We start from the raw sequence: 27,547 nt of genomic DNA, 5'->3' as shown, positions 1-27,547 counted from the left end.
CATGGATCTGCTTGAATGGGTCCAGAGGAGGCCATGAGGATGATCAGGGGGCTGGAGCAGCTCCCCTGTGGGGCCAGGCTGAGAGAGTTGGGGGTGTTCAGCCTGGAGAAGAGAAGGCTCTGGGCAGACCTTACAGTGGCCTTCCAGTGCTTAAAGGGGGCTACAGGAAAGATGGGGAAGGTCTCTTTATCAAGAGGTGTAGGGATAGGACTAGAGGTAATGGTTTTAAACTGAAAAAGGGTAGATTTAGCTTAGATATAAGGAAGAAATTCTTTCCTGTGAAGGTGATGAGGCACTGGCCCAGGTTGCCCAGAGCAGCTGTGGCTGCCCCCTCCCTGGAAGGGCTCAAGGCCAGGTTGGACGGGGCTTTGAGCAACCTGGGCTGGTGGAAGATGTCCCTGCCCATGGCAAGGGTGTTGGAACTAGATGATGTTTAAGGTCCCTTCCAACCCAAACCATTCTGATTCTTTGACAAAGTAAATTAGAGTTGGTTTTCAGTTCCTTTCTTTCAATCTGAATAATTACTTGTAAATAATCCTTTGAAATCAGTAACATCAGACCCAGGACAACACCCTGTACATCCCAGTCAATGTCCAATCAATGATCTTCTATTTAATTTGGTGCAGTCTTATCAGGTTCATACTTACATAAAATAATATAAAAAATAACTTTCAGGAGCCCACAATTTTCATGCCATGAAAATTCTTCTTACAATAAAATAAAACTTGCAGGCTGATAACTGAGTGGTAAATAAGAAAAAAGAAAAAATCCCAAACCCTAAACCCTCCCGGCAGACAAATCTGAGAATGCACATAATGATACATTTAAATAATGTATCAAATGCTATATACTACTTACACATAGAACTAATTGAACGAAATCAAGCTACACATAAAAGTAGCAAAATTCTGTACTGAAAGATCTTCTGTGTTTGTGGTAAAACTATTGTGTAAAGTTTGAAGATGAAAAGAATTTTCATTGCGAGATTTCAAAATTTCCATGAGAAACAAATTAAATAGACTTCACACAATAAGTGCTGTCACCTTATTGTTACACCAGTATAAAGAACATACTGCATGAAATCATAATAAAAGTAGATTTTGACTTTAAAGGACAAAAATAACGACCATCCTTAACCTATAGTCAATGATGCGAGGAAAGAGAAAGGAAACCTTAAAAATATTTTTGCAGCTTTTGATATTCAGTTCAGTGCTATAATCAGCAACTGTGTGTATCATGATGATAAAGCATATTTGGTAGGATGTTGATACAGCAAAATAACTTGTAACGTTATTCAGCTGCTCAAACCGTGTAATACTTAGACAGCAATTAAAAGGAAGATGAAATTGAGGAAAAATGCCACATTACTCAAGGCAAAAATTCTAGAGGGCCAGTATTTCCATGTTATGCTGCAGCATTTACAGTATTGTGTGTGCATGAAATTCAACCCAATTAAAAATTTGATGGTTATTTATAAAAAATGCAAACTTGTTGCATTTTTTTTCACTTTTGCTTGCACTCTAAGCAGGAATTAGTACTGTACATAGACAATTAAAGCAGCAATTTACTGCAATTTTTATTGGTTAAAGAAGGATGCTCCCTCCCACTTCTCATATGGCAGATTTACTTAAACCACCTCTTAGGTGTTATTGTTCCAGAACCACAGTACTAATTAAATTTTGCCATACAGGAGGAGGTACAACATAGTAAAATAGATTTTGAATCTGCGGAAGGTAAAACACAGAACAGAGGTTATACCACGTGTTCTCAGACAACTGCAAACCATGTCCCTCCCTCTTGGTCTCTAAGACAACTGGAATAGATGGTTGGCTGGATAGATGGTTGGCTGGATAGATAGTTTACACAGCCCAGCCATATATCCAGATTTATTTAGATATGCTCTCTTTTCTGCCAAAAGATAAATTTGAAAGATGCCTGAGGATACTGAAGGTTTGTCCCAATCTGTGGATATCCCACGACACAAAAGGCAATATATTCAGAAATCTCAGGCATGCCCACTACAGCCATTCCTGTGCCAGAGGCTTCTGAACTGTGTATTCAGTCAGTCTCATTCATGTGAACAGAAGTATGTAAATTCTTGATTATAAAGGTGCAGAATTTAGAATTGTTCTTCCTAGCACATCTTTCAGACCTGCCTGGTTAAAGTGACAGTGATCCCTATCTTGAAAGTGGCAAGATGATTCTGTGATCAAATGTGGCAATGAGTCTCTAGACAATTAAAAAAAAAACAAAACAAAACAAAAACCCCCAAACAAACAGAAGGATACTCCAGATGATTTTGCAGTATCTGCAAGGATTTTGAGATAGCTGTCATTTTGGACAGGTGCTTGCTCATTCTGGAGTTTGAAATAGAAAAGGTCAGAGTGAAGTGCTCTAGTAAGCCAGAGTCTGTTATCAGACCTTCACATTGAGTTGCTGGATTATCTTTTCATTCTAAACTGTTTAAATTCTGGATGGATCTTTGCTTTCTCATTATGGAGAGAAAAGGCCTGGATCTATTTGAGTCTTCTTTCAAATCAATATACTAGATAATCTAATGTTGTGTAAGACATCTCTGTAGCCATACAATCTGTGATTTTCATGAAGCCTTATGATGTCTCTGAAAACAGTAGGAATATATTATGTCCACTTATATTAAAGGCCTATGCATAACTTTAACAGAACATTGTTATGGGAGAGGCAAAAAATCCATATATAGAGCCAGCAATAATAGGTAACTGTTAGAATGATGCTTCATAACATACAGCAAACTGAGATCCTATTGTTCAGCTACTGTAAAGAATCACTCTGTAACTACACTAACCTGCTATACATCAGAGAACTTCACGCACTTGCACTCCACTTTTGCTCCCTATTTTCATTCCAGTCACCGTGATCTTTGATGAATTACATTGTCATCTATAATGAAGTCTTCACAGGAAAACTACTGTAGTTTATTTTGAAGCAGTCAGAAGGCAACTCTAAAAAACAGGAAATGCATACATTACAGAGCATTATCTAGTTTATTTTGCATTCTCCTACACCTTGACATGGACTCCCCTTTCCCCTTAAAATGCACCATTCGCAAATCATGCTTTTTAAGAGTTACAAGATACACTTATTCTCACAGAATTAACCGTTTTTTACTCAGTTACTCTCCCTCTTTTGCTTTTACTTACTAACTCTACTTCATTTTTTTTTTTAACTTTTCAGTCTCTCTGATGGACTCAGTTGCATTTTCCTTTCAGTCTCCTTCATTTCTTTAAGCAAAATTTGGAAATTTGTGAAATCAAATTAAATCCATATTGTATAAAAAGGCAGCCTCCACCTTCAGTTGTTCCAGAAACAACCCCCAAAGTCTTCAGTGAATACGAGTGAAACATGAAATAACAGCAACTGTTATGTAATTCAGAACAAGTTTTCTGATCTGTTTAGAAAGATGATTTATTTGTTTATGGATTTGCAACATCCAATGCTTTAAGAACACCATGTTGTTGGAAAAGTGTGCTAGTTAAACTATTTAAAAGCTTCTTTGTAGTTTAAAATTATTTCACCTAGTAAAGATTATTCTGTTTATATTCAGAAGGATCATGTTGTTTTCCTATAATTGAGCAAATGAGAACGGTTGAGAAATCATCAATGTAGAATATAAACTAATTAATTCAGTGTATTTGTTTATGTGTGGATTTGTTAGTGACTTAATAAGTTACAGACTAAATATTGATAGATGGAAAAAAAACCTACCAGCATGTAAAGAAGACCAAACATGTTTGGCTAGTGAGTCTGGAGTTTATGCCCAGCAAAAGAATCAGTTAATCTTTCAGGATCTATTTTTATTTGTAATGTGGCATCCAGCAGAGCGTCCAATGAAGACTTGAGTTAAAGAGGACTATATATATTTTTGTTACATATCTGTATTTATTTTCTAATAGAACTAGTGGTTTGTGAACTAGAACTTGCTGACTGCAAGATCTCACCCTATAAACAGCATTTAACAGGGAATGCTGAATGAGATACGGTTGTGCTTGATGTACAAGAGGTCCAAGTTCACTGTACACATTCAACAGTGACAAGATCTCAGTATGATGTATTCTTTAAGCTGTTTTTATACATGTAAATGTCAAAACACAGTACACAGGGAGGTAAGTACATAGTAATGTAAAAAGACAAATATATTTCCAAAATTCTAGATACTAAGCACTTAAATTTATATATAGTGGAAAGTAAACAACTGGAAATTATCCAGTCTTATGCACTTCTTCCCCCAACGACCATACGCCTACTGCACTTTTGAGATTTAACAGGCAATATGAATGTTGAACTGGGGAGAGTACAGGCTCACTTTAATAAAAGCACTACTTAAACAATTAAGGCTTTCACCTTTTTTTCCCCTTAATCTATTTTTCTCTCTTCTGTGCTAGTTTTACAGCGTGGTTCTTAAACCGTGGCCAGCGACACGGAAGGACTGGGGAGGCAGGCTGTAGGGCACGCTGCATCCCTCCGTCGGCTGACGCGATGGCTACAACCTGTAGGCTCTTCCCCCCGGGCTCGGGATGGGATGCGCGCACACCGCGAAGGACTAGGTGCAGCGGTCCCACGGTAAAACCGAGACGTTATCAAACGCGTGAGCTGCCTATGCCAGCACTGCAACCTGAAACTGGAAAACCTGTCCCGTGGCCCCAGCAAACCGAACTGGTTTGTGCAGCTGGGCGTGCTGTATCGCTTGTTTGTCGGCTACGGAGTTCGACGAGCGCCCGTTCTGTGCTTCTCGCCTGCTGAAAGGCACCGGACACCGCTCACGAAAAGCCGGGCTCCAGCCACAGCGGGCTGCCGGGCTCCGGTCCCCGGGGGCGAGGGGCCGGGTCCCGCCGCGCCTGGCCGCTTAGCGGCGGGTCTGAGCCGCGGAGGCGCCCGTGCCGTCGCGACAGGCGACAACGGGCGGGACGGCGGCGGCGACCCCTCAGGGCAGGTGGCTCGCGCACGCCCGCCGCCGCTGTGAGGCGCGGGCCGCGAGCGGGGCCGCGCGGGGCGGCGCAAAACGCACCGGCAGCGCCAAGGTCGGGGCCCCGCTGGTGGCGCGGCGCGGCCGGACCGGGCCGGGCCGGGCCGGGCCGGCCTCAGGCAGGGCGAGCGCCGCCGCGGCACGGCGGTAGGCAGGCAACATGGCGGCAACCGCCACTGCAGACCCTGCGCCCCCTGCCCGCGCGGCGCGGGGATGAGGGATGGCGCGGGGTGTGGAGGCGGGAAGTGCGCCCCGCCCCGCACCTCCCTCCGCGCGCGCGCACGGACCTCCCCCAGCCCCGCCCTCCCAGCTTCCACTCCGCGCGCGTGGCAGTCCCCTCCCTCCCTCCCCCCTAGCTCCGTGTGTGTGTGCGTGGGGGGGGGGCCGCACGCGACCGCGCCGCCATCACGTGCAGCCAACCGCCGGCGCTCGCGCGAGGCCCCGCCCCGCGTGGGCGGGGGCAGCGGCGGGAGGAGGAGACATCCCCCCCCCCCCCCCTCCCTCCAAGGGGGGCGGGCGACTCGCGCCCACCTCCGCGGCGGCGGGAGCGGCGGCGGCAGCGGAGCAGCCCCTCCCCCGGGGGCGGGGCCGCCCGGGCCGGCGGTCTGCTGGCGCCTCCCCCCCTCCCCTCCCCTCCCCCTCCCCGCCGTCCCCTCAGTAACTTGGCCGCCTTTTATCGGGCGAGCGGCGAGGCGGAGAGTTTATTGGTGCCGGAGCTGCGGCGCGGCCGGGGCGGGGAGCGAGCGCGGCGGAGGGCGGGGGGCCCGGCCCGGGACGATGCTGCGGCTGGTGTCGCTGAAGTTGGGGCGGCTGTACCGCTACGTGAAGCTGGCGGTGCTGGGCAGCCTGGCGGCGGCGCTGGTGCTGAACACGCACTCGCTGCTGGCCTCGCTGCAGCGCAACGAGCTGTCGGAGCGGCGCTTCCTGCAGCTCAATAAGTGCCCGGCCTGCTGGGGCACCAGCTGGTGCCGCAAGTTCCTCAACGGGCAGCTGCGGCTGGAGAGCTGGGGCCGCCTGCGCCTCCTCGACTTCTTCAACGTCAAGAACGTCTACTTCGCGCGCTACGGGGAGCCCCGCGAGGGCAGCCGCCGCGTCGTCCTCAAGCGCCTGGGCTCCGCGCAGGAGCTCGCCGACATCGACACCAAGATCTGCCGCCGCGCCACCGGCAGGGGCCGCTGCGACCTCCTGCAGGCCCTGCACGCCACCGAGTTCGCCAGCCTCAACGGCGACGTGCGGCTCCTCACCCCCGACGCCGTGGAGGGCTGGTCGGACCTGGTGCACTGCCCCTCGCAGCGCCTGCTCGACCGCCTGGTCCGCCGCTACGCCGAGACCAAGGACTCGGGCAGCTTCCTGCTGCGCAACCTGAAGGACTCGGAGCGCATGCAGCTCCTCATCACCCTCGCCTTCAACCCCGAGCCGCTGGTGCTGCAGGTAAGCGCGCCCGGCGGTGGGCGCCCGCCCCCGCCCGCTCTCCTTGGTGCTGCACCGGCGGCCCCGGCCGGGCAGCGGCCGGCGGGCCCCTTGCTGGACGCCCCGTCCCAGCCGGGCGCCCGCCCAGGCGCTTCCTCCGCGCTGCCCCGCCGTGGCCGGGGTGCTTTGCAGCCTTGTCCCTGCGCGGGGAGAGCGGAGCTCCGCGGAGGGGCCTGCCCGCCGAAAGGCGCGAAACGCCCGGGTCCTCCGCCGGATCTTTGCCCTAAGAGCGACTCTTCCCTAGAGGTACCGGCTGGGAGGGCTGAGGAGAGGGTCCCCGCTTCCCGCCCTGGGCCGGAGGCGTTTCTTTATCTCAGTCTCATAGTTTTTCTTTCTTCCTCCTCAGAGACTTTGGGTGTTTTCCTGGTTTGTCTTCCTCCTCGGCGCTACCGTGCTCCAAGGCTTTAACCCGATTTCTGTCCTTCTTGCCCTTCTCGTCCAGGCAGGGAGCTTGCTTTTCCGTTTGGTAGCAAACGGTGCGAGCAAGTTGCTATTCTGCAGGAAACAGGGCAGAGCGGCGTGCTGTAAGGCAGATGCTTTCTGGTGGATTTACGCCTTTCTTACAATTAAGCGTTAGACTGTAATCCTCTGGCATCTCCCATAATACATGTATTCCTAGGCACCTCTAGGGATCGGGAATTCTTAGGGTCTACTTTAAAAGATAGTGGGTAGAGAGTTTACTGTAATGCTGTTGTGCTTTTGTTGTCAAAAACTGACTTGTGCTATGTCATGTTCTTATCTGAACTAAATATAATTTTTGTTTTTCTGTTGGTAGAAATTAGAAATAGGTATTTCATAGCCTGAAAATGAAGTGACAAATAAATTAACAGTATTCTCTTTTCAGCAGTTACATATTTTATATTCTTTAATTAAAAGGACCAGTTATGTACGCATACTAGAAATTTGTGCGTTAACATGTTATGTAAATTTTCAGGTGAAAAATTTGTAGGAAAATGCTTTATTCTGTGGCACTACTCAGTAGCTTCTATTGCATATCTGTTTGGATTGCGAGCTTTACATTTTGGCTCTTAGCACTGTCGAGGGAAATCCAGGTATGCCTTTAGTGTGTAAGTTTGGACTCGGAATTGTTTCATCTAACAACTGAACTACCCTTGCCTTTATCTGATGTATAATAAAAAGAATGTTTGCAAATACATTTTAAAGCATCACTACATGATTGCTGTTCTAAACATCTGCTGTTTCTCTAGCGAGAGGCCAAGAAACAACTAATGCTTAAAAAGCAGTGCTGCAAGCTTTACCCTCCAGCAAATTCACCTACTGATTAATTTCTGGAGAATGCATTTATGAACTCTACTTAATTAAAAATATGGCTTTGGGTAGCATGCCTTCTGCCCCTTAGTCTCTCCACGTACAGCTCTTGGCTTTTGTTTTCAAAGTAAGTTTCCAGTTTGATTCTCAGTGGACTTAGGGTAACAGTATGTCTCTTCCATTCTGGCATAAAGTTGCTTCTGGGTTCAGTGAAAAAGGAAACTCCACTTGAGTAAGAGAATCAAAACTGCTTTGCTTTGATGAGTGTATTTGGAAATTCTTTAGGAATCGATTTGTTTTGGCTACATTTCATACAATTTACAGTTTTGGTTTTGAACACTGGTTCCAGCATATGAGGCATAGACCTAGATGGCCAGAAAACAGCTCTGTATGTTTCTTCATAATTTGCGGGGCCAATGTGTTCTTTACAGACAAAAGGTCTGGCACAGTGACAGCATTTAATGTTGTGGGGTGGAGCAAAGGCGGTGGACAGCACTGGTTGATTTCAGAGCTTTGATTCCTGTCAGCTTCTTGATAAGCTGTGGCTGAGCCCTGAGGCTGTCAAGCAAATCTGTAAAAGAGATTAAAATCTTTGGACATGAATTTAACAAGCACTTTGCTCACCATTTATCTTAGCGAAGGTGCTATTGAGAGCAGAGCAGGTCAAATTGCTGGGAAGAGAGGCAGCTTTTACCAGAGTGTGGTAAAGTCGTGTGTCACCTCTTATCAGATCAAAAATATTTTGCAGAGTCTTGTAAATTTTGATGAATATTCATTTCTTGGAAAATATTTCTGGGGAATTTCAGGCCAGCTTTGTATATTGAAACACTCTTCATGTATTCTCCAGAAGAGTATTTATCAACTTTGGTGATGAGTACTGGAGGTTTTGAATTCCAGCAGTTGGGAATGAAATATCTTAGATACATGAGTCTGAATGGACTCTTCTCATTTGTATAACATGTCACATACCGCTCCATTCTCAGCCTCTACATGAGAAACACGTAAGGAATGGATAATTCTGCATTACATCACTGTTGCAACAGCAAGGTGCGAGGTGCTTTTTATGAAAGGTGAAGTTGCTTACCAGAAGTGATAACTGAATACTGAGAAGTTTGCTTGTATTTTTATTTGAGATATGTAAAACATCTTATGATGTAGTTTCTGTGGTGTTGATGAGGGCAGATACTGGGATGGGAATGAGACTTACAGGCTTGATCTAAAAATCATTTGCTTCAAGAAGGGAAACATGCATGATGTCATGTGAAGAATCAGATTTTCATTTTAAATAAATAAATAATCAATGCATTTAATTGATACTGTCTGTCACCGGAAGGCACAGAGAAAAGTACTACTCTTTTTTGCCTTGAGCTTTTAATGAAACACTACCGTTGCTGTTTAAAACACTGTCATGAATAACAGTTTTGGTTTGGAAGCAGAGGTAACTTCTAAACTCTCAGTGTTCAGTACATTAAAGTTCTGTGTTCTTTAATTAAGTTATAGGAGCAGCTATATGTAAATAGGTACTGAATTTAAAGCTTGATCTTTGCTTTATAATAGAAAATTCACCGTAATCATCTTCTAGAGCAACTGATTTGTGGATTATAAAACTTTTTGTCAGAGATTGGGATTTTTGCTCAAAGCCTATTTGGCGTATGGTTTATTCCCAAAGTGGCATTGTTTACAAACTGCATATTGTCACAACTGACTTAGAGCTTTTGCTGTAGTAAGTTTTCAGGTGGGGTTTTAACCCATAGCATGGATATACTTTTGTTACAAGTCTTGGAACAGTAGTAAAACAGCACAGTTTTGTTTAGATTACTTACTGTAATCCTAACTCAGTATTTGTATTTTTTATAGCTTCCTTGTTAACCTTCTTTATTCACATTTGTTAAACAGTTGCATAGGTGTACTCAGTGAAGAATTCAGCCCCTTTTGACATTTTACTTCATGAAGCAAATGGAAGAACAGCTGCATTATTATTCGGTACAGTTTACATCTTTTCTGGGTATTAAATATTATTTTTACTTTCATAGAATCTTGCCAAACTAGTCAGTAATTAAACTCTCTCACATTTTTTATCTGAATTAACATTTGAATGAAACAACCTATATGCGAAGGTTAAGGAAAGAATTATTTAACTTGAAGTGTAAATGTTTAAGATTTAACTTCAGAAAGGTTTGGGTTTTTTTCCTTCTTCTTTCTAGTAGTCCTTTTCTGCAATAAAGGCAAATACTTTTCAGTAAAGTAAGTTCTAATTTGTAATCAAAATTTGCTACGTCTAAACCAATATTTTATATAAACATGAACAGCTTATTCTGACAAAAACAACAACAAAACTTGCTGCTGTTTCCTACAACTCATTTAATGGAAAACAAAGTATTTTAAATAGGAATCGCTTAGACAATAGGATATGTGCATGGCATCTGATTCGTAATTGAATATGATGACTATGTGTGTCAAACACTTGCAAAGATAAATTGACCAAAGTTGCCTGGTGAAGAAATAGCAGAACTTTAAAAATAAATTAGATTACAGACTGAATGCAGTGTGAATATTCACTTCTTGCAGAATTCATAGAACCAGCATGGATGTAAGTAGTTTTATCCTCACCCTATGACTTTTTATAAACCACCTACTTTCTAGTTTGTCTTTTAAAAATAACTGTAGTGGAGAAGCTTTCTTCATTTTTTAAACCATGATATGCGCTCCAATAATGGATGTTATTCAGCTGTATGAAGTAACATGATTAATTTTTATCTTCCTTGCAAGTAGAAACATAAACTTACTGTTAGAGAACAAAAAATGTTTTCTGACTGTTGTTAATTTCCATAGAGGCTAAGATTGTTGTTCAGGCTTCAACTCTTATACAAATTCTGCTGTTTTGTTTGTTTGTTTGTTTGTTTTTTCCCCTAATTCCTAACAAGATTTTTTCCAAAATCAAGGCAGTTCAACAGAAAGATTTGAGGAAATAGTTAAGCTTTCTCTAGACATACATCTTCTTTTCTGTAGAACTCCTGCACTGATCTCTATCAGCCCCTCCAGATTTCCTATTTAGAGCCCCCGTGGCTGTCTCAACACTCTTTGAGCTGCTGTCGTTGTGCCACCGCTGCTGCCATGCATTGTCTAACACATTGTGGCAAAGTTGTAAGTTTTGTACTTAAACAGGAAAAAAACCACCCCAAACCCAACAACACCCAAAAACCAGGGCAAAGTGGAGAAATCCTTGTTCTGGGAGTTGGGGAAGCTACAGTAAAACATACTACAGCTGAAGTAAGAAATTGTTTCTAGGTAAGAAAATTGTGTTTTTCAGTGAAGTGGCTGTATTTCTCCTAAGATCTTATGGTTGGCTGAAAAGACAGTTTACATCTGTCCTAGCAAAACCGAAACATGGGTTCTATAAATTGTTGTGGCAAAAGTGCATCTAGAGCTGGTCTTGGAATGCTCAGTCTTGCCTTTGTGCTGGCTGTTGGATTGGTGTACAGTGCCACCAGATGCACTATTAATAAGACAGTGCATTTGCTTAGTTTTCAAAGCAAACTTGAAGTTTGCAAACAGACTTTGCTATTAAAGTAAATAAAATGCTTACAAGTAATGTGTTTTTTTTTTTCAAACTATAGAAGGTGTATGTGAAGTATATCCAGAGGGCATTAATGCAACTTTGTCTTGAGCTGTAGCTTTTATCTACCTGTTTAAAATGAAGATTCTTCAAAGAATGATGGTGAACGTTTGTATCCTGTATGTAAATTACAAGTCTCAAAGACTTTCATTTTTCTGACTCTAAGAAAAATTCCAGTACCTATATGGGAAATAGTAGTATGTCTACTTTTTTAAATAAACTCTGTAAGTCATTGCGCTTCCCTCAGATACGTATTTAGCTTTCTGAATACTTAAGCTTAATGGCTTTATTCTTCTCACAATTTCTGATCAGTTTTACTCCTTGTGGAACAGAAAAAAACCTGAAAGCCAACAGCTGTATCTCTATTCCTAGCACAATTACTTTGCATCAACAGTCTGTTACCACATAACCTAAAATTCTTCTGGTTTCTCTTCATGTCATCACTGGGGTTTCTGTTTGGTTTTGTTATGGGAAGAACAGAAATTGATGTCTGGTAAACATATATTAAAACATTAACTGTGATCTCTTTTAAACAATTTCTTGTGCTGAAATCACTCAAAGTAGGATTTTAGCCAAATGTTTTGCATAATCATTTTGCTGATCCATGTGTATATAACTCAGTAAGAAGTAAATGGGCAGATTTTCTTGCCTGGGATTTCTCTTTTTTAAAAAAAATCATGCACACTATTCTAGTCATAAGTTATTTTCTGTAGTTCTATTCTAAATACAGTGGCAGAATGCCATCCAGTTTTAATACTTGGTGCCTTTTAAGCTTTCTTCATTACTCACTTTAGTGTTTATGATACATAATTTCTATGCTGAATACCAAATAGTGGATTTAAAGCAGTTATCTGCACTACCTGGTATGTCCTCTAGTGGATTTGTCTTATTTAAGTCCTGGCTCATACAGATACTGGCATTTTGACATACTGAGTAGTATTTAGTATGTACTATTTAGTCATGTTATCTCCAGATGATTTGAGGCTTTTTGATTATCTGCAATTTCATATATTAATTAATTTAAAAGGTTCACTGTAGTCTGTGGCAGATTATTATAAATCATGAATTCCTGCCCTCCCCCCCGCATTGTTCCCATGCAGTTGGACTATTTTTTTTGTTTGAAAGCTATTTTTTCTTTTGCAGTAGATATAAACTAGGCTTAAGAAATGGCTCTACAAGTGCTACTTTATGGGTAAATTGATTTTTTTTTTTTTTAGGTCTTTTCTTAGAATTCATTTTTGCACAAATCAGTTGACTGACACCTGTAGAAAAGATAATTCAGAAAGCAAAGGATTTAAATTTCAGGTGTTAAAGTGAGGCTTTAGTTTTTCTTGATTCCTGTTTTACATACTTCTGAGTATTGTGGAGAAAGGAGATGAATTTGTTGCCTGTTCCTGAATTTCCACTGACCATGTTTTTAAAAAGAAATTAAAAATGCTTGTTTTGGTGAATTAAAATTTAACAGCTTCGTGTTACAAGAATATTCCACTGATTTGATTGTATTGAAAATTGAAGAGTTATTTTTTGCAGTGACATGTTAGGCCAGAACTGGCTCATACTTGTCGTGTTACCATATTTAATTATGTTCCTTAAATGATCAAAACCATTTTCATCCTTCTTCCTGGTGAAACTTTCCTAAAGTGAAGACATGTAAGTAAAGTATAAGGAATGTTTTTGAATAGTCTAGAAATTCTTGAAGTTGTTATGGGTATGCATTATGATGAATGACTGTCTTAATCTAGAAGCTGCTGAGAAATCACTATGCAGACTTAAATAGAAATCCTGCTGATAAATTGTAACTCTTAGCAGTTTTCAGGAACACTAAAAGAAGTGTGTCGCCCCACATTGCAAAGCTTGAAATAACAATGTCCATTTGTTTCTGGTATATCTGATGTAGAGGGGGACCTGTGTTTTCTTTCGCTGAATTAAGTAATTGAGGCTTTGTTTTAGTCTCTTTAATTTGCAAATTAACTTTCAGAAATAAGGGTAGGCCATCTCTGCTAGGACTTCTTTATAGTGATATATTCCAGACTCGTAACTGATAAGAAGTAGATAAATTGGAAATTTAATTTGAACAAATTTTTATGAACTGCAAACTAATTTGAACAGGTAACAACCAATACAACGTTAAATTTTCTTTAGTATGGTTCTTGTGTTTAATCATTATTCATTAATTTGTTTGGAGAAATGACATATCTCTGGTAACAGTGTGAAATATAACTTTTACAGTTCTAGTATTCAACTTAATAGTTGGCAACTTCTCATTCTGTGTATTTAGAGTTATCTGTATATTTTTGTCCAATAGTGTGTCAGTTAAGCCTGATATGTACTTCTTGTTGGCCTGAATTGTATGTAGTAACTGGTTCAAATGTAATAAAACTGAACAAAAGTCAAGTAAATTAAATGCATTTTCAATGGGAACACTAATATTTGGAATACTCAATGAAATCTATTCTTCACTGTGTGTGTGTGTGCTATATATAAGTATGTGCTGCTTCTGTGGGAGTTTTAGTTGAATGTCAAATGATTTGGCATATAATTGAGAATGAAATTGTTTTCATTATACTCACTAACATTCACAAATACATTTAAATACATACCTTCCACTGCAGATCAATTCCTGACAAAAGAAGGCATCTACATTTAAATCTGCTTTTTAACTTTCTTTGATCTGAAAAGTTTCATTCTAAAATCTCATCTCAGGCTTGTCGTGGTTCCAGAGCTTTACTTATTTGCCTTGGTGACTAATACAAGTGTTACTTATGTTTACACTGCAGAATCAACTGTACTGTCTGAGAGAGAAGTAATTTTTTCCCTTTTGAGGAAGAGCATGTTATTTAAATTCTACTTGTCATGCCACTTTGTGCCTGGGCAAAAACAGTTTAGGAGGGTGATTTTAGAGAAGGTGCCACAAAGGGTGTAATTTTGCCATGAAGGTTTTCAGGGTCGTAAGTAGTAGGAAGAGAAATCCCCACTCTGTTTTGCATATGTTTTTAAATTTCATCGTATTTAAAGTGTAGCTCTTGGTTTTGTTGTTTTGTTTTTTTGTTTTGTTTTGCTTTGTTTTGTTTTTGTTTGATTTGTTTTTAGATAGTACTTTATACAAAAATTGGTAGGGACACGTAGCATCTTCTAGAGTAGTTTTGTAAATGAAAAACATTTTTTTTAATGGTACAGTGGAACACTAGCTCAAAGATGTCAGTTGTTACTTAAACTGTTTTGGCTTTTTTTGGACTTGATTATTAGGATGAATTATATGCTTGATTATGATAAACTAATATTCTTTAAAGTGTTTAATTCAAAGGGGATTTGTGTTGCTGCAGATTACAATAGGCCTTATCAGCTTCAATCTGGTGAGTCTTCACTGCATGATCTAATTCACAGCTCAGAACATTCAAAATCAGTGGCAGATTTGTGTATCTTCTTGTGTTTAGACAGATGGAAGTAAGGAAGACAAATGCACTGATAGTGTTTTATGCTTCAATGAAATGATAAATTCACCCTATTAATTCTCAATATTCTGAGACTACAGTGTATTTTTTTTAAGACGTACATGCAATATTTTTAAAATATTTTTTTAAATTTAATTATTAATATTTTAAAATTTATTTAATTAATATTTTTTTTAAGATGTACGTTTAGGAACAAAATGTCCTTTGTCCCTTTGACAGGGTTTGTTTAGGTTTTTAAGCCTTGCTTAGAGAGATATATTGTAGCTATGCTAGTTAGAGCAACTAAAATATTTTTTTGATGCATGCATCACTGGGAATGGAGATAGCAGAGATTTTTGGTTATATTTACTGTCTTCTGTCTTTCTGTTAGAAGATGATACCTGTTTCTCTCTGAATAGAGAAAGACAACTTTGATGAGGGAAAACTTACCAAGCTACCTGTTTGTAGTTTTTAAATGCATTACTATATTTAAAAACACTTTTAAAAGCTTAATTGTCTGTGGTTTCCATGGCATTTGTGTGTATATTCAACAGATAAAATGTGAGTGGGTGCATCAGAATTGCAGATTCTTTTGTCAGATAGCTTTTTCCGATTTTGAACAAGAGTTTATTTTTTATCTTAATTGTCAAATGCATGTTTTTAAGTCTTCAAAAAGTACATTCTCATAAAAAATGATCTAATTAAATATTTATACTACTAATGATTTGAGAATTAAAATAAAAATTACAATAATGTTATGCATTATTGCAGAGAAATCTGAGATTTTTGGTCACTACTAAGCTTTTTGTTTCTAACTGCAACTTGTTCATGGAAAACATGTTTAATGACTGCACAAGTTTGTGTTCATGTCTTACTGGCATTCAAGATTTTAATACATGAAGAAAAAAAAATCCTCATGTTAAGTTAGTTGCCATTTCATCTAGAAAGATGCTTTCAAAACAGAATAGTACAAAAAGTTACAGATCTCTGCTTGCAAAGACAACAGATCTGAACTTCAATTAATATTCTTGTCAAATTTACTGAGGGACTATAAAAATGCTGAATGAGGCACTTGAACATGTTTTTATCCCCTTCTTCGGCTACTGACTTGGGTAATGAACTGTAGATGTGGCTGTTACATGCCAGTTGGAAGAGAGCCAAAACAGAGATGTTGTTTGTACATGTGCAGATGTTGGCAGGAGTCCCTGCACTCTTGTTGTCAAAAGATCTTTTTATTGCTGCAGAGTTATAAATATATCTGTGTTACAGTATGGCATGCATGTATTTTACTAGTCATGTTTGGGATGTTCACTTCTTAATAAACCAAACTGCTCCTAGAATTTCTTGTGTGAAATGAAATTCAGAAACACAACGCAGGAAGCATAATAGATGTGTTTTGAAGATTAGTGTGCCATTGTGACTAATGCTGTACTTTCAAAATCAGTTTAATCCATTACATAAATCCCCGCTGCTGCTGGAAAGGAAAGGTCCTCTTACTTCCTTTTCTGTGTTCTGCACCTGGCTGTTCAGGCCTTCTCTCTTTTGTCAGTACTAGCATGATGTGGTGATGCAATAAGCTGGATCAGGCTACTGCTCACAGGAAGGAGGAGGGCATAGAAATGAGTGTGCTTGATGGTTTGGGAGGGATGGCCTCCTTTGCCTCCAATGGTGGCATGGCCTTTTGCTAGGTTCAGCTGTTTGTGGTTGAATTTATATTTAGAAAGGGAGGCAAATCTATAAGCAGAGCAGGACTGGAATATATGAAAGGAGAAGGTGTAGGGTGGTCCAAAGCCGTACTTAAATAAAAATATTTAGGAATCATTGATGTAGCAGTCGAATTGAATATATCGCATCGAGTAGTGATAAAATGCAGCAGTACAAAAATGTTATGCACGCTTGGTGAAATCAGTTAAACCTGTGTTTATCAGAAAATGTAATCAGGTAAATTTTATTCAATTTAAGATACAAATTTGGGATAATAAAATATGGATAAAGTAGACTTGAATGGGTACAGGACTGAGAGGTACACACGTTCAGATTTCCCCAATACTGAGCTCTGTGGCACTTTCCTGATAGATACTAGTAGGCAGTATTTTGAATTTTCTCATATGCCCCTTGATCCCACTCACTGGCGCGAAAAATTTTTGCTTGCTCAGAGTTCTTTGGACATTATGCCTTAGCACCAACTCCTGCTTGTTTCTTTTTGAGTCAAATGACAGGTTCCTTTATAAATAAGTAATTTAATTTGATGAACATCAGCCTTTTGCTTACTTGTTTGTTTTGGTCTGGGACTGAATACAGTAATGATAAATATGCAAGAAATCTCACTTCGGTGGCATTTATTGATGCCACAGGCATGAGTTTTCATTATATTGGCCTGTTTGTAGAATAAGGAAGGAACACTGAATTAGCACACACTTCATTTGTTGGAAGGTTATCTGGCTAACCACAAAACAAGCAAAAAAAACCCCAGCCTACTTCTTAACTGTGGAATGTATCACTTTACTTGCCCTGAACTAGTGGATATTTGCCTGTACTTATGACCCTCATAAATTGCCCTGAAGCCTACAGGTAAAAAACCTGAAGACTGGATAATGTCATCCTTATTGCATAGTAGATTCAGTTAGTGAGAGAGATTTAGTTCTGCTTACTTGTATCACAGTTTGAAAATCTACTGGTCTCAAAACCATCAAATTAGTTCTGTATCACCAGGATTTTTCATGACCAGATTTGCTTATGTGGCTAGATCAGGTGATCAAAGTAGGGTAGAAGTCCATCCACTTAGGCACCCCCAAAACTTGGAACCTATTCTGATACTGATATGGGTCTGATGTCCTTCTGACCAAACAAGAAAGTTTCTTTGCAGTGAGAGTTATTTCCCCTAAAATTGTTGTCTTCTCTTGCCATGTTAGAGGCTAGCTGAATGGCTTTGCCATAAAGATGGCAAACTATGTCAACAATATATATTAATTGTGATTTTAATGTCTTCACATGTACTATATAGACAAGATTTGCTATGTAGAAACTTTGAAGAGTTCTTGAAAATTCCATGGAAGACATGTTGATCCAGAATAGTCTGAGATGGATGTTCAGCTTCCAGTAGGATCAAATTACCAAATAGCTTTAGCACATAAATGGGTATTTTTACCATCTCAAAATTTTATATTTAAAATATTAAATAATTTGAACACTTTAGATGAATAAATTGCAATGTTCTTAAGTGTTCCGAGCAAGGACTGCTGGAAGCTAGGTGCAGGATACCCTGGTAGTCAGCCTTCATTTTATATACGGACTCAATTAAGAGTTTCCATAACATTTTATTAAATGCTTTAATTATATAAAAAAAAAGTGTTTTAAAGACTGTTAAGTCATGCTCTTTTAACAAAAGCCACTTAAATGTGAAAGTGGTTATTTTTCATTTGTGCAAACTAGAAGGATCATCTTGATGAGAGTAGCTAGATAACATTAAACAGCACATCCTAATACCATGAGGCTGTATTCATAATGGAAATCTTAAAATGGTAATCTTGTATGTGCTGATACTACCTTCTGCTAAGTATTTTATGGTTTTGGTAATAATACTTGCTTTAAGCTTTTCTGTTCTTTATCAAAATAAAAATTTAGTAAAGGCTGACCTTATTCTGGAGGATTAAGCACATTAGGTTCTCACCTGCCATGTGATGAGTACATTGATCCCTTCTTATTTGACAGATATATATTTGGAATAAGATATATAAACAATCATTACTTGACATTACAAAAACAAGGAAGGGCTCTGAGTCACTTACAGTAGAATTTGGCAAGGAGCATACTTCCCGAGCACAAACTTTGATCCTTAATCTTTTCTCTCTGAAAGGCCTTTAGAAGAAGGTTGGAAATGAGCACACTGTAGGTAGGTGAACTGGTTTGCTGGGCTGGAGACTCTCCAAAGTGAGAGCCATATGAAATGTTAGAGTGACATTCTCCAATGTCAGAGGCGTAGAAATGCAAAGGAATGTCCAAACCTTTACCTTTTTCTGTTTTTTTTTTTTTTTTTTTGGTGGTGATGGTACGGAGGCTGGTGATGGAAGGAATATCATCTGGACTCTCAATAACTGTTCCTTTTTCCTGGTCACCTCTGTATAGTTTTGTACTTCTTCACATAATGATTCAGAATGGGTAAGAAAGGAATTGTATCTGCCTCTGAATTTCTGGGAGAATCATTGTACCATGGAAGCACTTGTGTTTCTCAGAGGCTTTGATGTGCTCTAGTATACCTTTTAATTAATAGCATTTGTACTTAAAAATTCTGTAGCTAAGTTTTAAAGTGAAGTCACTTAGTAGATGGAGACAATCTCTCCACAGGATTTTGTTTTTTACATCCTGAAACCTGCAGCTGTTGTGAGATCCTGGAAATTTGATATAACCAGGAGAAACTTGTTACAATGCCAAGCAAGTGTTCATGTTCCACTTTTTCTTCCTGTGTGTTTACCAGCAGTGTCTTTTAAAAGGTAGGGAACACAACTCTAAGAATATTCTCTTGGATATTGCTAGAGGATCCATTGTTCCAATGACCTTTTGGGTCAGAGGCCAGTTAGTACTCTTTTTAATGAAACTTGGCTCCTCCCATGGGAGCATGCTTACACAGAAAACAACTAGTGAAATACGCAAGCAAGTTTGTGAGTAAAGATTGGAGTACATATTGATGATTTATGTTATTGTATTGACTGCTGGGATCTGAGCAAATCTATTTTGTTTGTTCAGGGCTTTTTTAATACTAGATTTGAAGTCTTAGTGTGTGAATTGAATATAGCTTTAACTTTGCTGTTTTTGTTTCAATAATAAGCTTAAATCCTTGGGAGTAGATGTGACTTGCAGTTCCTTGTGTATTACAGAGCTTCTAGAATTTCTGGCCAACATTGGTATTCTAGCCTTGGTTTAGCATCAGCTGATGCCCAGTGGTTAAGAGAAAATGATCAAAACTTTGTTACCAAAGGAAGCACAGACATAGGCAAAATGAAGGATTGGTGTAGGGGAGGGATGGGTTCTAAGGCTATGGTGATTGGGTATGTAAGCACCCTAACTTTTGTAAATTTTTTTTAAATTGGGATACATACACAGATGGGTGAGTTCTGGGCACCTCTTCCCTGACTGGTTTTGTAGTTGAGATCTGTTCTACATGATGTAATGCCTTCCAGTGTCTCTTTTCTCAATTTACTGTAAATATCTTCTGCCATCATGGATTCCAGGAGATATAAAGCTTCCATTCAGACTGAAACTCACCATGCCATTCAACCGAGATGGAGTAAAACCTTTGCTACATACATCATCATTGCAGAATTGATTATGAGTTGCTTCTTGTGACATGATAGCAAGGTAGTGCATGAGGAAGGAGCATGTGCACATAGTAGTATCTCCTAATTGTTAAAATTAACGTATGTTACACTCTTGAAGATTGCTAAGTTCTATGCATTTGGGGCTTAAATTTTTTTATGCTTTCTTCCCTACGCATAGTATGGAGGATACCTTTTAAATACTTGTCTGTTCATACTAAAGTCTTAGCGCACATTCAGCACAACTGAAGAAGGAAAAATATGCTGTTGTGCTTTTGGGTTTGTTTGTTGTTGTTTGGTTTTTTTTTTTTTTTTAATTGCTTGTAGTATGTTATTACTATTCAGTCTTTTATGTTAAATTCCCCAAAATCTACTATTGAAGACAGATTTTACTTTTGATAAAATTATTATGTGGCTGTGTGTAATAAACACACAGAGTATATATGTCACAATTAATTAAGAGGTAGATTAAGGAGTACTAGAGGCACAAGAAACCTAAAATTTATTTTATACCTTAATCTGTTCTGTAATCCTTCCTGTGAGAAATCGTCAAATGAGAGGATTCTCAAAGGAATTCAATCAACTGTGAAAAATGGGAAGGAAGGTTTGTTGGAGAGAAGGAGGTGCCACTTTTTAAAGCTTTTTCCTTTAGGTTATTAGAAGCATTGGTTTTAATTAAAAATACCAGATGAAAAATTATCTTGGTGGGAAGTATACTTGTATTAGTACAACAGCTATGTATAAAACACCAATATAAAAAGACAGTTGATGGAGTTGTGCATGTGTATGTGAATATATATATATATAGTATATGGAAGGCTAGATATGGGTTATATATTATTTCAGATCATCCAACTCTTTCCCCTTAGTAGTCCAGCAGGGCCTCCTACTCACATAAATGTATTTTGTATTCCTTCTTTCTCTTCAAAACTTAGAAGTATATGGAAATGTAGTTCTGATGGGTATTTACAGCTATCTCTTCTAAATTTTATTGAACAGCCTTTAAAATCTAAGCTGGTTTATATTAATGAAAATTTTTAAAAATCTTTTTATATACAGAGTTTTCCATCTGATGAGGGTTGGCCGTTCGCAAAGTACTTAGGAGCATGTGGAAGAATGGTGGCTGTCAATTACGTTGGAGAAGAGCTGTGGAGTTACTTTAATGCACCATGGGAGAAACGAGTGGATCTGGCCTGGCAATTAATGGAAATAGCTGAGCAGCTGACAAATAATGACTTTGAATTTGCACTCTACCTCCTTGATGTCAGCTTTGACAACTTTGCAGTTGGACCAAGAGATGGGAAAGTTATCATTGTAGATGCAGAAAACGTTCTGGTAGCAGACAAAAGGTTAATCAGACAGAGTAAGTGTCTCCTTTCCCCTCCCCTCCCCTCTCCTCCCCTCCCTTCCCCCCACATCTCTTGATTCTTTCTCTGCAAGCACAATATTTAAAGTATGGGTAGTTGCTAAATACCCATTTTGTTTGCTTTATAACTAGACTACTAATTAACATACTAATTATCTTTCTTCTGTAATTAGACTACTAATTAACTTGACCAATTTGTGAATTTTACGAAGCATTGAGCTTACCTTAACTTGATTTATATTTACTTTTAATCTCTCTAATCCTGCTTAAACGAAGAGATGGGGTGGGAAGAGAGGGTCTGGACATTGGATGTGTTTGTGCAGATGGATGGACAGATAGATGGGCTGGCTGATTGACTCGCCTACCTTAGCGAAAAGAGAGAAGTTGCTTTCATTTTTTCTAGACAACTGTAAGGACGGAAGTCTTGGCGTTCTATTTTCTGTGAATGACAAGACAGTCTTACCTGCCCATTTTACCTTAGTTACATAGCCTGCCTCTAGTTCAGTTGTTCAGGTTGGTGCTTTGCAATAATGGAACTGAAGGATTGGTAATTTTAGTGCTGTTTCTAAATGGGAATAGTGAAAATTTGTTCATCTTTCTGTCAACTGTAAAAACTCAAAGCAGGGGCAGCAGGAGACATGTTTAACAAAGTGGCATTACATGGGTTTATATTCCTTTTGAGCTTATAAGGAAAATTTTACAGACCTGAGGGCTGGAGACATGAAACCCTAGATTCTGCAGAAGTTCATGGCAGTAGGCCAAGTGATTCCAGTTTGCTTTAGGTGAATGGATTTTTTTAAGCTTTGCAAATAGACTTCATATGTTGTGCTGCTGAATTAACTTTAAGACTGTATTTTCTATCTACATACTTTTCTACAAGCAAGTATGTGTTGGTTTTTTTTTTGTTTGGTGGCGTGGGGCTTAGGTTTTTTGTTTGTTGTTTTTTATTTTTTTGTATTAGATTTATATTATACATTCTCAAGGATCTTATATTAAAATTATCTGAGCCTCCCAAGAAAACCTTTTAATGTATTGGATATCCAGTCCATTTACTTTAGTACTTAGGGGCCATACAAATAAATTTTCTTTTCCTTTTTTATTTTTCTTTCCAACCTCTTAAAATAATATTACTTAAGACTGACTTTTGGAGCATGTCTGAATTTCTCAGTCACAAAGATGACCAAATGTACTCTGGAAAAGTTTATGTATACGTGGAATAGGAGCAAGTAGTTTTTTGCAGAAGCTGAATGCTGAAGTGTCATGATTACATCTGTTGTCTATAGTTCTCAGAATAATTTGGATCTAACTGGGATTTTGCTGCATGATTTGTAATCTAACACTTAATCAGGAACACAGAAAATGAGGACACAAGAAAGTTCTCAGTCTTTGTATAAATTTGACATGTAATACTGATTTCATTCATCTGAAAAGTTTCATTAAAGTCTCTGTCTAGAGTGATTAATATACCCATTTATATATATGAATATGTACATTCTGTCCAATTGCACTATACAGTAATATCTAATTGTACTCTGTATAGGATATCATATTTTAATTTGCTAAAGTCCTTTTTTCCCATTCTTCTTTGTTGCTAGCTTTTTTCCCAATTTGAGTTTGCTGTTCATTGTACAAATTTTACAGCATGCTTTTTTTTTTTTCTAGACTGGTTTGTAGTGAACCATAAATGAGTAGACCAACAGTCAGCTCAGAGACTATCAAAATGAGATAAAATTTTCCTTGAATATCACAGTACTAAAAGAGATCTGCAAAGCTATGAGACTCTGTGACACGGAGTCTCAATTCTCCTTTTTTTAAGATTCTAGATTACTGCCAGTTCTCAAAGATGTCATTAATCTAGAAACTTCAGATTAAAGTTTTCTAACAAGAAGTAGTGAGAGCTCAGGAGATCTCACACTCAGTAACCTTTTATGTATTATTATTGTATAAGGTATTTTCTGTAAATCAGGTTTGAAGTTAAAGGAACCTTTGTGACAAGGCCACTAGTTACGCCTTCAAATTGTCATAACATTTAAAATATATATACAGAAGGGTTTATACATATATGCAAATGCCATTTTTTTGTTGATTTTTTTCTTTCTTCAAAAATTATATATAATGCATCTGCTTTTTTTATATGCATTTCTTAATTACTACCATGTCTGAATTAAGCTGGAAGATAATGTTTCTGAAGTTTAAGGTAATTACTTTGTAGTAGTTTTTTTTTGGTTCTTTGGTAGACCAGTTGCTAGTGTTAGTTCCCAGGGCAACTGGAGAAACCAAATCTATGTTGCTAAAATAAATCATGTTGCTTGTTTGTTTTTCTCTCAACTTCAGATGTGGATCTTTCTCTTGTACTTGTTTATGCTACATTTTTTCCTCTGTGTATGTGTGTGAATGTAGATTTAATGTGTTTAGTGTGCTGTTTTTTCTGCTTCCCCCTTAGCTATCTATTTTACCCTCTTTCTTTCTTTCCCTTATTTTTTGTATTGCCAGGACCATTTCATCAGAAGGGTATATCAAACTGTCAGATGCAATCTTAGACTAGAACATTTAAAAGTTCATCTAAATAAAGTTGGATAATAGTTCAGTGTTACCAGCTTGCTGTGTATTGAGCTTCTGATTGTATTCAGACACACTTATGCTTTCCTTCTCTCTTACACTTTTTTTTTTTTTTTACTGTCTCCTTATTTCACAGATAAACCTGAAAACTGGGATGTATGGTATGAAAGCAAATTTGATGACTGTGATAAAGAAGCTTGTCTGTCCTTTTCAAAAGAGATTCTTTGTGCTCGTGTCACTGTGGACCACAATTATTATGCTATTTGTCAGAACCTTTTATCAAGACATGCCACATGGCGTGGCACTTCTGGAGGACTACTTCATGACCCCCCAGCTGAAATTGCCAAAGATGGCCGACTTGAGGCCTTGCTGGATGAGTGTGCCAACCCAAAGAAGCGATATGGTAGATTCCAAGCTGCAAAAGAACTGCGTGAATACCTTGCACAATTGAGTAACAATGTGAGGTAGTCCACAGTGAAAATTTTTTGCAACACTGGCTGAAATACTATTGCAAAGACACATAGAAAATGAAGTTTTGAACTTATGTATTAAAAAGAAAAAATAATTAAAAAAAGAAACTAGTTTATCATTTTTCTAAATACCATAAAATATAATTTTATGGTGTTATAATGTTCCTTTGCAAACAGACAAGGTACTTACTGAATTAAAACTTGAGCTACTCTTGACTCTCCTCCCTAACTATTTAAAAGGGAGTAGGTCAAAAAAGACTGTGATAGCTTAATTGACAGCTTGTGTGTCAAAGGTACTTTACATAAAACTGCGTTAGTGTCACAGTTTTGTGAAGCTGATGTTCTTACTTGGAAAGTCAAGTTAGACTGATGGCCTGTTTTAAAGGCCTTTTTCCTGACATTGTCTCATTTTTGTGTTTGTTTAAACACCTTGAAGTGGCATTTACATCCAGGTAAATCTAGCTGTTTGCATTGTTTCAAATTTAATGGGCTTTCATGTTAATGCTGTGCAGTACATTCCTACTGTGAGTGCAGGATTCCCACATTTACTGTCTAATTTTAGGGGGTTTTACACTGTATTTTACTATGGTTAGACATTGTGTGTTTTTTTTTATATCATCATAAACTCAAATGTCATTTGAACTAACATTCATTTGATGTCCATTGTAGTTCTGCCATTGGAAATATCACTTAATGTAATTATTGTACAAAACTTTAACCCTTCATGCCAGTATATACACATGACTGTTTAGGAGGAAATCATGATATGAGCAGACTCTTATTTTTAACAGAGATAATTTGAGAATTGGAGAGAGACTAAAATAAAAATATCTGTATTCATTTAAATTGGGGATAGAAGCTTGACTAAAACTAAAAATTCACTAGTCCAGTGTAGTTAAGCATAAACCAAAGAAAATGGTTTTGTTTATTAGTTTCTAAACAAATAGTAAAGAAAAAATCCTATACTGTAGTGAAGCTGTTAATTCTCAAAATTCAAATTTCAGTAGTCCTTAGTTACTTTTTGAAAACTTCTAAAACTATGTGATTATGCTAGAAGAAAACCCTAACTTGAATAATAATGTCTAGAAAGTTAGCAGTTTCTTTTACATCATTGACAATTCTGTTGAATTCAAGTGTATTGGAGTTTACTGAATATACATCTTTTGGTTTACCGGCTAAATTGATTAAGCAGTATTCACTCTAGATACCCTTTCTTTAAGTTTGACTATTCCCCGTGCAGTTAAAATTCACTTGTTGAGGTTTGTGTAAATCTGGAGTTGTTCTCATAAATTACAGTTTTCATAAAAATCTCAGTTACTGCTACAAGAACTCACTTTAAAGCTTTTTCCTCATTTTTTTTTTTAACAACTACTATAATGCTTCATTTTCCTGAAGTCTTATTCATAAAAAGATACATTTAGGAAATGTATGCATATTACTTCTTGTAACAGTAACGAAGGAAACTAGTATTTGTTAAATGTGTGTAAAAACCAATATTTTGTACAAGCTAAAAGGAATTCTGAGCAAGGTAGTATGTGCTACTTTCAGGAGCAAAGTTAATATGCCTCTACAGAATCAAAAGACTGATGGAAACTGTTGCTTTACCAGACTGATGCAAGTGCAAGGTAAGGAAAAAGGCAAATTCACTGACTGGCCCTTCTTTCTCAAAGCTCAAAAAGTGGAGCCATATAAAGATGCAGAGTGCTTTTTGATTTCTTAGATGACTATATTAAGGATATTTTAGAATTCAGAATTCTCATTTTAAGTCATCTTTGCCTATGTAGTTCTAATTTTCTCCCAATCCCTTGTCTCATTTCCTCAAGTTAGAATACCCAATGCAGCTTTTAATTTTCATTTCTCCTCTCCCCTTATTTGAAAATGGTTTTACATGCTTGCTCTGGCATAAGCTGTCAGAGAAGGTTCATATTATTTTTCATCATAAAACCCACTTATTTGAAGAAAATAGACTAATACTCAGACTAGGTAATACTACCATACCATAAAAGCCTTGATTTATCACTAAAGTTGATTTTTAAACATCTACCACATTTCCCAATGAGCGAGTGGAGTATGATTGTTAAAGTTATAAAAGAAACAAATACTGCCAGTTCTGGTTACTACTCGAGCCAGTTCTGTAACTGTCAGAAAGTCCTATCAGATTTGGTTTAGGGTTTAGTTCCCTTAGAAATAAGTTACTAAAGCCGATTATAAAAGGAATTTGGAACTTTAAAGGAAACACAAAACACTACAGGGAAAACATTGTGGAGAGCAATAAATCTTGTTCTGTTTGCACCTATCAGATATTTATTGTACAATAACAATTTATATTTTTAGTCATTGCCCATTATTATTGATGAACACGGTGAAATATTTTTGAATGAGATGTTTGGGGTTTGTATGTGCATTACAATTGTCCTTTTGTACTGTAAGTTACTGTTTGATTGGAATATTTTATCAAAACTGTCTCCCTGTGCCTTTATATTGCAAGAAAGTTGTTTCTGCAACTTCTAATGATATTAATAAAGAATACTTTAAGAATCTCATCTCAGATATTCATTTTCAGATCAGTAAGTCTTTTAAGATTGACTCAGTCTAGGATGCATTAAAATACACATGGAACTAGTTCTTGTATTGCAGAATGCACCATCATCAGAAGTGACAGATAGGAACTTCTTTTCCCTCTCCTTATTTCTAGTAGTCTGTTTGATCCAAAGTATGAATGATCTGTCAGGAATCTTTTTGTTTTGGAGATTATCATAAATAGAACTAATTTTCTTAAAAACAACTTGATCAAGCCATATCTTTCTCTTCTATTAACTGAAAGAAAATATTTTCAAATTAAACAAGTTGATATCTTCTTCATGTATTATTTGAGAGAGTTATTTTTCCTTGTATTTAGAGTAATTTATATTTCTAGCATCACTGTGTCTTCAGTACAATATTCTAGCTGTTAATGTAATATAAATACATAATAACTTTTGATGATTATGCTTTACTCTGGATTTTTGAGCATTTGCATTTGAAACTAAGTCCTGCAGTTAACCTAGAGCAT

At 38.3% G+C, this 27,547-nt stretch overlaps 1 protein-coding gene across 3 annotated transcripts; it reads left to right on the top strand.

The window, feature by feature from the left end:
- Positions 1-5,644: 5,644 nt before the first annotated feature.
- Positions 5,645-27,030, top strand: DIPK2A (divergent protein kinase domain 2A). Of its 3 annotated transcripts, none has more exons than XM_033005474.2 (3): positions 5,645-6,433; positions 21,160-21,463; positions 24,162-27,030. In XM_033005474.2, the coding sequence occupies exons 1-3, from the start codon at positions 5,780-5,782 to the stop codon at positions 24,491-24,493; spliced, it is 1,290 nt and encodes a 429-aa protein (XP_032861365.1). In that variant the 5' UTR covers positions 5,645-5,779; the 3' UTR covers positions 24,494-27,030. The 3 variants fall into 3 exon arrangements, with proteins under 3 accessions (XP_032861365.1, XP_032861366.1, XP_032861367.1); XM_033005475.2 differs by lacking the exon at positions 5,645-6,433 and adding an exon at positions 9,651-9,724; XM_033005476.2 differs by lacking the exon at positions 5,645-6,433 and adding an exon at positions 18,892-18,946.
- The last annotated feature ends 517 nt before the right edge of the window (positions 27,031-27,547 follow it).

Source organism: Tyto alba, unplaced genomic scaffold (genome assembly GCF_018691265.1).
Source record: "Tyto alba isolate M040663 unplaced genomic scaffold, T.alba_DEE_v4.0 Super-Scaffold_10, whole genome shotgun sequence".
NCBI lineage: Eukaryota > Metazoa > Chordata > Aves > Strigiformes > Tytonidae > Tyto > Tyto alba.
The sequence above is the reverse complement of the archived record's forward strand: the minus strand, read 5'-3'. Positions and strand labels throughout refer to the sequence as shown.